The 12,371-nt window shown below is 34.1% G+C and overlaps 1 protein-coding gene across 2 annotated transcripts; it reads left to right on the top strand.

Moving 5' to 3' along the window:
• Window positions 1-1,276: 1,276 nt before the first annotated feature.
• Window positions 1,277-6,689, top strand: LOC125877967 (uncharacterized). Of its 2 annotated transcripts, XM_049559259.1 has the most exons (5): window positions 1,277-1,359; window positions 1,466-2,021; window positions 3,592-3,922; window positions 4,037-6,521; window positions 6,619-6,689. In XM_049559259.1, exons 1-4 carry the CDS (start codon window positions 1,283-1,285, stop codon window positions 6,517-6,519), a joined length of 3,447 nt encoding a protein of 1,148 aa, XP_049415216.1. In that variant the 5' UTR covers window positions 1,277-1,282; the 3' UTR covers window positions 6,520-6,521; window positions 6,619-6,689. The 2 variants fall into 2 exon arrangements, with proteins under 2 accessions (XP_049415216.1, XP_049415215.1); XM_049559258.1 differs by having other exon boundaries at window positions 4,037-6,687.
• Window positions 6,690-12,371: the final 5,682 nt, after the last annotated feature.

Here is a 12,371-nt window from a genome sequence, read left to right as displayed (position 1 = left end):
TAATCGTGAAGAAATTACTACAATATCACTGGCAGTTCAGTATATAACTTATGCTTTGGTTTAAATTTCATATCTATCTTGAAAAAATTATATAACATGTTTAAATTATCTATTTAGAATCTAGTAATAAGTTTAAAGAATTAAAATTCCAAATTTACAAACATCAAATTTTGACTTCGTCTTTACTACATGTGCTTTTATTTTTTATTTTGTGAAAGTACAAAAACTATTTTCAATCAACCCCTTATTGAAATTAACCTATATAAGAAAATGGAAATAAAATAATAAAAAAACATATTTTACAAAAAATAGCACAATAAATATATGATAACGAGCCTTCTGGGTGACCCAGTACTTTGGGCTTAGGACTTCCATGTTGGAGGTTTCAAGTTCAAAACCCCTTGTCAGCGAAAGCAAGGGGTTTACCTTCTAGGTCGAGCTCGTCGCACCGAGCTGGCCTAGTGCGGGTTATCTCTCTTATGTGGTTTGCGAGCTATTGCATAGAAGCAGATGTTTTACCCTGTGCGCATCCAAATGATAGCAACTGCGGATTTCACTTGTTATAAAAAAAAATATGATAATGAAAACAAAAGATAATAAAAATAATAGGTAAATTAAAATTCCTTATTTAATGTTTGATATTTATATTCAGATTTAATTAAATTTTAACTTACCCAAAAAGTCTCAGAATTAAAGATAAAATATTTTTTAACAAAAACAATTTCATATCCATATGAAAAAAAAATTTAAATTAAAAACCTGATAATAGATTAACAAATACTTATCATTTCATCACGATTGCTATTAAATATAGTTACTAAACTTACTTTTATATACTCGGTTGAGCACTCATCTGTCGCTATCACACTAAAAGTATAGGCAGAGCTGAAAATAGGATAAATTGACACCTACCCCACCCCCTTCCCCACCCTACTTCTCACACTTTTCGAGCGGGAAATAATAGAAAACACGCATAAAGTACTTTCTTCACCTTCTTTCTCTTTCTCTCTCTTATCTTTCTTTCCCTACTTTCTCTCTCTAAAAAAAACCCACCTCCCAAATCCCTCACCACTCAAAAACAACAAAATAATCTCTTCATCATCTTCTTCTTCAATTTCCATGGAGTTTTAGAAGAATTTGCGTTTTGAAGCTAGCTAGTGCCTAGTAGTAATTCAGTTGTTGTGTTTTTGCTTTCTCTCTATAGTTAAAGGGTACTGTTATTTATCGTACTAGCTAGCTTTCTCTCTCTACAACTATTTTTTTCGTAGTTGTTGATTTTTATATGTTTGTAAATGATTTCTGTTGTTTGCAGGTTGAGGAAAAGATGCCGGCGGTGTCGATAGATGGTTTCTCCATCAGGTGAGTGAGATTTTAGTGTTTTTTTTAAGCTTTAATAGTGATACGGTACTTTTGCTTCCGTCTTTTTTTGTTTGTATAGTTGTATTTATTGTGGTATAAAAATTAGGGAGTATACTGCGAAGACGAGGAGTGTGGACGTGGTGAAATGCTGGCCGTTCGATGAATCAACGAAGGAAGATCATGTGAGAGCTATGTTACCTCCAATTACAGTGAAGAAATTTAGCTGGTGGTTAGATGTACTGGAATCGGAGGATTCTGATGATGTTGTACCAGTCAGGAGAATTGGAACGGGTAGGAAGGTTAAGTGTGTTAAGGGAAAAACAAGGGTTCAGAAGAAGAGGTCTATTGTTGACATTTTCGCTGTGGCGCCGCAAGTTGAGAGAACGGACGGTGACGGTGATTATTATGATGATGATGAGGAGGATGGGGATGAAGAAGACGATGATGATTGCGCTGTTGTTAATGAAGGGAAAAAGGATTTTTCTGATAGAAATGTTAATGCAATTAGAATTCGTAAAAGCAAGAGGAGAATCACTATGAAGAAGAAGAAAACGATTGCGAGCAAGTTGAAGGAGGTGAAGAAAACGATGAAGAAGGATAGGAGGTTTAAGCAAAGGAAGAATGTGAATAGTAGATGCCTGGATCTACTAATCCGAAAGAAGGTACGATTTTATGTAACTTTGTATCAGTTGAATGTGTATTTCATTGTTATTTTTTGTGCTAATTTTGTTAATTGTGACGTGAAATGTATCCTGTGTTTGATGAATTGAGATTTTGATGTACAATTTTGTGCATAAAATAACGGGGTTTTAGTAAAGTTACTTAGATTTGGGATGGTGAAAATCTGATTTGTTGTTCACTACCTTTTGAACTATGAACTATTCTGGTAAAACTAGTCCATTTACCCCTCGCTGCTTGAAATTACTGTTGAAAAGCCGGGTAAATATACATCCAAAGATGGAGCTGCGGCTTGTTATCTGTTTGTGTTTTTGTGTGAAATGTGGAAGAAACATTTTCTTAATGAGTTTGTTAGCTTATTGTGGATCATCAACGGCTTTTATGCTGATTCTTCAGAATTTTGAGATGTTACATTACGGGTGCTTAATTGTCATCTCATGAAGCGTTTAGTATTGATCAGAATCCCATATTTTATGACAGAAGTTAAACGATTTCATCTAAATTGTTGGATTAGTTACTAGAGTAAGCCTGAATTACGCCACACAATCGGATACCTAAAGACCACTGTTCACAGAAAAGGGATTTAATCAACATTTGTTTTGTGCATTTGATTTAATAAGAGAAGAAGGGACAATTTACACCCTTTTCCATGATTAGCAACGTGGTTGGTTGACATACTAGGTGAATCATGTCCCAGCATAATGCTAGCACGGGTATTGAGGGTTTACTTTTTTGGGTCCAAGTAAAGTAAGCATTGAAGAACTATTTGTACTCTGTTGCATAATCAATGCATCAATATAAAAAAAATTAGATGGGTTTCCTCAGTGATTAGTGGTATATATTTGAGAAGAAAAATATCAGTCTTTCAATTCACATGCAATATCTATCAGATAAAATGTAATTTAAGAACTAGGAAATTCCAAAATTCTTCTTCTTGATGTTTATCGTTTCCTTTGGAATTAAAGTATAAATTTTGCAATAAAGCTATAGCCCAAAATTGAGATTTGCACTCCAGATGCCTAAACACATATACTTCTTGTTTTTCTTAATCTTTATATAGGTTAATGAGAATGCCTCACTCAGTTACATCTTTTATGGAGTTGTGTGAGTGATAATGTAGTGTTCACAGGGAAAATTGGTGAATTGAGATGCCTTTCCATTCTTAAAGGAGCAAGTTGCGTGCATCTATGAGAACATATATAACTGTGTTCTTTCACGTTCTCTTTTTTTTTTTCTTTTTCCTTTTGTCATCTTCTAATGTGTTAAATTTTTGTAGCTTTCAGTTTTTTTAATTTTTTGTTGTTTTCTCTTTCGGGGAATTTCTAAACGTATGATACGCCAGTAAAAGGATATCAATCGAATCCCACCTTTCTAGTTGCAGCAAATCTTTATCCAAGACATTCTGCTTAATGTCACTTGATTATATATTACTTCATTTTTTGGTAGGGAAGCAGCTAATTATCACTCAAACTAAGGTTTTCTGATTTGAAAATGAAATAAACTCTCAGGGGTGGCTTTATTTTGCGGTATATGGTTGACTCATTTTGCTTGCAGGAGAGATTTGACAAGCTCAAATTGCCCAATTCATTTTCAAAACCAAGTTGTTCACAGCATAGAAAGAAGTGTGAGAAGGACATGGAAGACATTAGTCCTACCTACGGGAAGAAACCACAACGGAAACATCTCGTTTCAGAAAAGAAGCCCAAAGGTCTTACTGATTCCAAGTTCTCAGCGGATGATCAAAAGATGATGAATTCAGTTTGTAGCAACCTCAAGAGAAGGACTAAACAATTTCCAGTGGAGAACTCGTCAGGTGGGATTTTATCTGGTCCTAATGAGGCAAATTTTTGCAGCAATCAACAAGGAGACAGACATGTTATCTCAGGTAAGAAAAAGATCCTTTGGCGCAATAGTAAAGCATTTCTGCTATATGTTTTCAGTTTTTTCAAATATTTTTGCAGTCTATATTCTGACCTGGTTGCTACTTTCATTGTATAAGACGATGCCACAGAGAGAGGAGAGGTTCTATCCCTTGTGGAAGAGAAAGGAATAAATAAACATATTTTGAGAACTACAGAAAGTGAGCTTACTGTTCAACCAGGATCCCCAAAGAGGTCCGCCGTGCAAAGTACCGCTGATGCTCCTGGTTTACTTAGGCACAATATCGGTACTAAAGATAATTCATCTGAATGCAGTGATGTTTTTAATCAAGTCTCTGAGGGAAATGACAATTTAAAATTATTCGGAAGAGGTTCTGGAGTGGCATCACACAGTTCACAGTATTTCTGCAATCCTGGGTCTCTCCATGTGTCTCAACAGATGTATAACCACCAAAAGAATGACCAAATAGTTGGAAGTCTTATTAACGCTTGTGGTGCTAGTGAGAGATCACATGACAAGTTAAGAGGTTCTCCCCCTGAAGTTACTGGAGTTTGCTCTGTGCATTCTGTGAAGGCATATCCTCAACATTCATCAGCTTACGAAAATGTGAACAGGAAGCCAATTTCGCTGCCAGAAACCATCGTGGGAAATTGCAGTGGTCATTTCATGCAATATCAGCCACTCCCTCAAATCTGCCATCAGGAATTAATGTGCAAAATTTGTTCTTTCCCTGAGTGGAAGCAAAGAGAGTCCATGCATGGAGAAAAGGGAATTGAAAAGGACTATGTTCGTTTGCCCCTCAACTCTCAAGGGGAATTAATCGATCTGAACTCAAACAGTAAAGGAAAGTTGACTCAGCTGCCAAGCTCAAGGAGAATTGCGGGATCTTCCGGAGGATTAGCTGTAAGCAACGTTTCACACTCAAACATGGACAATATCTCTGATGCTAGAGGTTGGGATAAACGAGCACCATCCACAGACCAGCTAAAAAGGTCCTCTGCAGATGATTCAATGGAATGGAGCCCTACTTTTCCAGTACCTTCAAGGTTAGGTATCTATGAGTATGACGCTGGAAGAACAAATGTTGAGTTGGATCCGCTAAAGCAAAATAAGGAATCTATTACTCCTTTTGAGTTAGATTGCAGTGTCAGTAATTTGTCCAACCATAGAAGCAAGCTCAATGATCAGGCCATGCAACTTGAAACGAGCAGGAGTAAGCAATATGGGAATTCTGATGATGTCTCACTGGTTGTTACTCCATCGAAAATGCGTCTGATGGGAAAAGAGTTTACGGTTGATAGAAGAGATTTTCATGCACCACTGGATAAAAGGATTTGGACAGATAAGCAGATCATTGCTGAGAAATTTTCGGCAGAGACTTACAACTACAGTTCAGTGGTTACAAATCATGATCAACAAAATCTCACCATGCATCCTGTGCTGGGAACACTGAAAGGCATGGTTGCTTGCTCTCCTAGTATCCAAATCAATCAGGCCATTCCAAGGCCTCAAGTTTGTCCTCCTCACTTCAGTCGCCAAATTGATTCGGTGCAGCAAAATTGTCTAGGTGCAATCAAACAAATCCCTTTCTCCCTTTATAATCAAAAACCAAACTTTGAGGAGCCTTTTCCAGGTGGATATAAATCTTTCACAATCAGCCCATATGGACCTGTACCAACATTAATGCATCATTACTCCAGTCAGAGTGGGGGCTCGAGCTCTCTTGATCTGAACAGCACAAGCTGTGCCATCAATTTTCCTTATTTGCGTCCAGATTTCGGAAGGAACTTCCGACCATCCTGGTCTCAGTTCTCTACAGAAAGCACCCCGTGGTTTTCAGATGCAAAACAAAAGAAACTACTAATGGATTTTCATGAATTATATTCTACATCTGACAGGAAAAATTATTACTGCAGCAGCATTGCTGGGGATAGCCGTCAAATTGACCCTTCGGTATATCTTGCATCAGAGCGCTTCTGTTCTTTCACTCAGCGCCCTCAACATGCATTGGAGAATCCAGTCTCTCCACCATCTTTTGCTAACTATTCCTCTATGCCACTCCAAATAGGTTCCGGAGTAAATACTGGCACATACAAAAGACATGGTGACGTGACCAAAATCACATCTACTCCTTGTCTTAGAGACCTTGGTGACAGCAGAAAGAGCAAAAAGAGGCCATTATCTACATCAGACAATCGTACAAATGTGGCGGAGATCCCTAACTTTTGGTTTCGAGAAGATCCTTATGTTGTTTCAGCACCATTAAAAAGCTACTCTAATTTTGAAGGTCAATACAGCTGCAGAAAAGGAATTGAATCAGGTTCAGTTAAAGGCATGTCAAACAGTATTGAGAGTGGCCAAAGTGGAACAACAGAGGCACGCCTGGGATCTTTCAAAGATGAAGATACTCTCAGATTTGAATGTACTCTGGGATCTGGGCCCATTAAATTAACAGCTGGAGCAAAGCATGTGCTTAAGCCCTGCCTGTATAATGATCAGACGAACTTCAGTCCAGCTCATTCAACTATCCAATTCGACGCTTCTGCTGCTGGTAGCACAACTCAGGAAACTGAGCAATCAACCAAGATATACAAGTTCTAGTGGTGAGCTTGATCGTCCAATAACTTACAAGCTTTCTGGGATAAACACTGTCATCTCCGACTGTATGAATCACAGGAACATCTGTTTTTCTACTTGCAGGAGATGCTTTCTCTGCCCCAGTGGACTTGGAATCAGATGTAATATAGTCAAACCATGTCGCTGCAGTTGACTTGTAAGCTTTACAATTAAACTATACTCTTTAAGTTTCAGGCAACTATCTTTCGATTCTAATATGGCATTTTAATGTGGATGCTTAACTTTTGACATTCATCATTTTGTGTGGGTCTTCAGTATTATGTTTTGTTATAGCTTTCAAGTTTCAACTATCAGTTTTAAATATGAGCTCAAAGAAGATGAGAAAATTAAAGAGAAGTTCATCCCTATTGGATCCGGTAAGCGGCTACTCATCTAATTTCACCTGAGTGATATGACACCCATGTTTGTAAACTGAGATCGTCGTTAACCCAATTTGCGCTCCCCCAAGACACATGGAAGAAAGTATAGCAGATGTTTGGGATGGTATTTGGACCTATAAATAGAATCAATCTAACCATAAACATACAGATGTTTTGAAACCCAATAAAGGGTTAGTAACTCAAGAAAACTGTACTACATTTAAGGGTGCCTTACCATATTTGGTATGGGGAATGCTCTCAAATGGACTTATTTTCCTCAAATTTAAGAAAAATGGTTTCCTTGTCCCCGACCTGATTATAGGTTTTTCAGGTCCGGTGTCACAGTATTTTCCTAAATTACAACTAAATGCTATTGAGATAATAATATTAAGAGCGACTCTTAATCCATTGAGAAGCACAAATAAGATATTAAATGGGTTTGATTCTTGTATGCATAGATAGCCGATTATAGGACTCCCACTAAGGCATAGCATAAGTTTATTAATTTAGGTAAGTTTAGCTAGCCACTTCAAAATCAACTTCAAACCTACGAATCATGAAAAAATTCAGGTATGAAATTATAAAATTCGAACATAGGTTTGAAGTAATTAGGCTTCCCAAGTTCGAACTGCATACAATTTGGAAACAATCTATCTTTCGACAAAGTTTGGCTTGATTGTCCCAAACTTAGACATCTTTGTCTGAAGTTTGTGATATTCCAAAACTTCTGATTTTTTTGTCTGAAGTTTTGTTCAACAACTCCAAAGATCAAATCCGTATTTTTGTCAATCTTCAGACAAAAATGTGCAAGTATTTTTGTCTTCCAAATACGTGGGATTTAGCTTCACCTAATGAACTAGATATATATAACTTAAATAACATAGTGAGAATAGTTAGACAGAAATGTTGGACAATATTGTCTACAATAGATCTTTGTAGTATGATCTTTAATTTCCTCGAACCACAAGCATAGAGCTTAATACACCAAACTATCCTTTTAAATATGTGAAAAAATAAGTGTTATACTCAAAACAAATGAAACACGATAAATATACATACAACATGACTTGCATTTTCGAAAAAATTGTACGAATAAGTTACTTCTAATAAATATGAGATATTTTATTCATCGGAAACATATATAGCTTGCTAGTTATGAATTTAACAACACTATTAGCAATACTTATAAAATGGTACTTAACAAATAAGAGAGAAACAACATTAACGGAATTAGGATTTTTTCTAAAAGAAATTCAAAATATAAAGAAATAAACATGAATAATTAAAGTCATTTCAATATTTATTGTATATATATTAATATATAATTTTCTGGTGAAAGGATCGGAATGAACACCTTGCGCACTTAGGTCTATCCATGCTTCTGACATTATCTTTTAATTATCCTCCTTTTGGCAAGGGATTGCTGTTTTTTTTACTAGTGTTTGAAAAGCCACTTCCACTTCGAAAAGGGAGAAAATAATACATACATACATTATCATTCGAAAACAAAAAAATAATGCCAAACAATTAGGAACACAAAACATGTTCCATTCTTGTTGTCACCTAAATATCCAACATATTCCAATATCGAAGACAATGTTTATACAATAATTGGAGACAAATCGTTTTATCTCTTTCTTGCTGAAAATCGAAACCTTAATATATATTATTCCGTGAAAGTTCAACTAAAGATTGGAAACAAGTTATCTTGAGATTAATGGTGGATAATAATCCAAGGACTACGTACCTAATACCTGCATTTTATCCTTAACATTATTATACCTTATATCTCACACCAAACGACAATACTACCATAAATGAAGACACATTTGTAGAAAGATTATTGAATTCGTATTCATATACAATAAAATTACAAATAGCTTTTATATATTTCTATGCTAATATAAAATTTTCATAAATTTAGTGGAGTATCAACTAAACATTTTTAATTAATAGAAATTAATGAGATATTATAGAAAAAAATACGTAATAAACAAGTGATATATGGTGCCATTATACTAGCTTGATAATATTCATTAGCACTGTATATATGAATCAATCATTGTGAGTTTTTCTTTAATCTGGCCATCTGGGTATATGAGAGTACGTAAGCTACAGTGAATTTTTAATGTAAAAGAAGTACAAAACCCATAAAGGAAATTTAAAAAAAATAAAGAGATAATTTTGACGCTTATTGAAAACATTTGATCAAAAAGACTTGCACATGTATTCAACGGCGACGGAACCAGAATTTCTAAGAGGTTCTATATATATACATAAAAAATTATTTTAACTATGTGTATATAAATAATGTAATTTTCCGTCTAAAAAGATTAGAATAAATCTGTTCGCTCCTACCTGACTCGACCCAGAAAAATGTAATGTATGTAGAAAACATTTGTATTACTTAGTAATAATTAATTGGGCAAACATAGGATTCTTTTAGGTTTGTATAGGACAAGACATTTTCAAGAATTAGCTTTTAATACCTTTTCAATGGAACCATCATTGTTTTCAAAAGCTTTTCAAATTAATAAAACCAAACAGAAGAGGATAAAAAAGTAGTTGGAGAATCTGATTCTTAAACCCTACCTACAATATATAGGATATTAATTAATAATGGAAAAAAGTAGTAGTACTAATTACTTGGAGACAACAATTTTTTGTTTACACCAAATTTATACTAATTAATTTGACTTTAAGGAAGATACTATTTTTTTTCACTTAGAAATTGAAATAAACCAAATTATAATTGTATAGTATATTAATTTAAAATCGTGGTAGAATTAAACTTGTATATATACTCCAAATTCCAGGTCAGAGTAGCATGATGATTAAAGGGTTATCCCAATTTTAAATTTTAAATAATTTTTAAACTTAAAATTCTTATTCCTCCTCAACCTGTAGTTTAATCTAACATATAAAATAAATGAATGACGAGTATTTTTAGATTTTTTTTATATAATTTAAAGATATTTTTAATTGGGGTGGTTGAACCCACCCAGGGGTCATTCACGTGAATATCTACAGTTTGACAGAAAGTAGAATCTAGTCTCTTTCTCTGAGAAAAAAAGTGATAATCAGAGCATGGAAAAGAAACAAGGAACTAAAATCACATAATTTTATCCGGTAAGAAGTTTCACATCAATAGAGGGATAAGAAATTGGTCTCCTTATTTGGATATATCTTTCTAATGAGCTAGTTTTTAGGTTGAGTTAGACTTAATTGTCATATCTTTACATAGTATCTGAATCAGGTCATCTCAAGTTGTTGTTCACCGATATTGGGATCTCATTTAGAAGTGTTCACGCTCCACTTGAGGTTTAGGCATGCGGAAGAGTGTTAAGAAGTTTCACTGGGCTCTCATTTAGAAGTGTTCAGGCTCCACTTGATGTCTGGGCGTGCAGGAAGTGTTAAGAAGTCCCACATGGATAGAAGAATAGAAAATTAGTCTCCTTATATGGATTTGAACAAATCTACCCTCATGACCTAGCTTTTGGTTAAATTTATTATGAAAAAAAATATTTGATAGTTTTTTTTTTTTTCACTATATCTCAAACCATCTATTAGAACTCTTGAATAAAAGTCATTGGGACGCAGTCCATACAAAGTCTAAACATAAAGAAATGACATAAGGAAATAAATGGTTCGTCCTCGAAGCTATGGGGACTCACCAATTCTTCAATTCTTCTAAATCCTTGAAACTCTAGCCTCTAAAGCAACTCAAGCCTCCAACCCTTCAATCAAAGCCCCAAACAAAGCTTGAATCAATGGGGAAAATCGCCCTAAGTTGCTGCCCTCTTCGCTTCTCTTCTTCTTCTATTCTAGAGAGAGAATTTCTTGGGGAGTAATTTTGGGGTTTTTAGATGAATGAGTTCATTTGATAATTATTTCTACAAGTATTTTATAATTAAATTATTGAGAAAAAATAATACTAATAGTGTTTCCGCATTAAAATTAATAGATAGTTTTGCATTATTTTAGTGAGAATTGATTTTTCAATGAAATGATTCGATGAAAAAATATGTTTTAATTTGCGGTAGAAAAAACCTAGATTTTTAATAGGGTTAAAGCTACCACTCATGAATAGAAAGATAAAAGAAAGGACACTGGAGAACATTCACGAATGAAGTCTGCAGATCTTGTGTAAGTCTGCAGATCTAGTGTAAGTATATATTATTTAATAATCTAAAAAAACTTTATTACGATTACACTAAGAAACCTATTATGCTAAAAAATTACTTGTTAGAAGGTAATTTTCAATATCTTTTCGTACCCAATACATCAAAACCATTACTTTCAATTTAAAACATTTCTAATATTTCGATAAATATTTGATCTGAACTCATAGTTTTAAAGTATGTGCAATGAATAATGAATTCAATGCTACAAACATTAAATGTTATTGAACCAGTCAAATTTAAATTTTGAATTCGCCTATGCAGCGTGTGTTTCTCAGTGATAGGAGTATAAGTATAGATGAAAGAAAATAAGATGTAGTGTTGTACTAAAGTTAGGAGATTGAACTAAAGACAACGCTATGAACTTATTATAAGTAGTACATTAAAGACATACATTTATAAGCACTATGTGCTATCCTTTTCCTTCCAACTTCCTTGTCTCACTATGCCTCTTCTTCTTGTTTTATATTATGGCCAAATTTGATAGTTAAGAATAATCATTTTACTCTTTGAGGCAAGTTAACTCAGAGGCGGAGCTAGATTTTTGAGTTTATGGGTTCTGAATTCTAGAAACGATAACTTACTAGGTTTTGAATAAATTATTTTGACATATTAAATAAGACACAAATACAAAATCTAAGCTAAAGTTATCGAGTTCTGTCAAATCCGTACACAGGCTGATAGCTCCGCCCTTGAGTCTAGCTAGTTAGGAATTTTTGACCAAAGTAAGCCATTATTAAAATTAATTTACCAAAATAATACGTTCTTTTGAAATTTTACAAAATTAGTATAAACGTAGTTCATAGTAACGTTTTAGGTTATATTTTATTTAAAAAAAATCAATAACAAAAAGATAAAAATCTGACAGATTAAACAGACATAAAACGTTATTGTCAGTAATGTTTTATAATTCGTTACTCTGAGGCACGTTTTACAGCTAAAATGTGACTCACAGTAACATTTTTCTGGAATGACTGAAAATTAAAAAAACAATCTTGTACATGCCTCATTCAACTTTATTAAACTTTCCACTATTAAAATGAATATATATATTTTACACATATATATTCATATATATAAATTTCTCTTTTCTTCTCTTTTCATACATAGATAATACTTTTGCAAGGAAAATAAGTTGTGAGGAGGCCTTACTACAATATCAATTAATTTCTTTGTCTCTTCTATTATGACTAGATTTTGTTGCCCGTGCTATGCACGGGCCCAATAACATAAATGGTATGTTTTGGGGCTAATAACGAAGTTTTTGAAGCGATTG

The sequence above is a fragment of the Solanum stenotomum genome, chromosome 9 (genome assembly GCF_019186545.1).
Source record: "Solanum stenotomum isolate F172 chromosome 9, ASM1918654v1, whole genome shotgun sequence".
In the NCBI taxonomy this organism is placed as follows: Eukaryota; Viridiplantae; Streptophyta; class Magnoliopsida; order Solanales; family Solanaceae; genus Solanum; species Solanum stenotomum.
Note: the sequence above shows the minus strand (reverse complement) of the source record. Positions and strands in the feature narration are given on the sequence as shown.

Excerpts from the sequence above, each read along its gene's own strand:
- LOC125877967 (XM_049559259.1), top strand. The coding sequence starts at position 1,283 with ATGTTTGTAAATGATTTCTGTTGTTTGCAGGTTGAGGAAAAGATGCCG. Across the intron at positions 1,360-1,465 it reads ATAGATGGTTTCTCCATCAG|GGAGTATACTGCGAAGACGA; the intron begins GTGAGTGAGATT and ends TATAAAAATTAG. Across the intron at positions 2,022-3,591 it reads ATCTACTAATCCGAAAGAAG|GAGAGATTTGACAAGCTCAA; the intron begins GTACGATTTTAT and ends TTTTGCTTGCAG.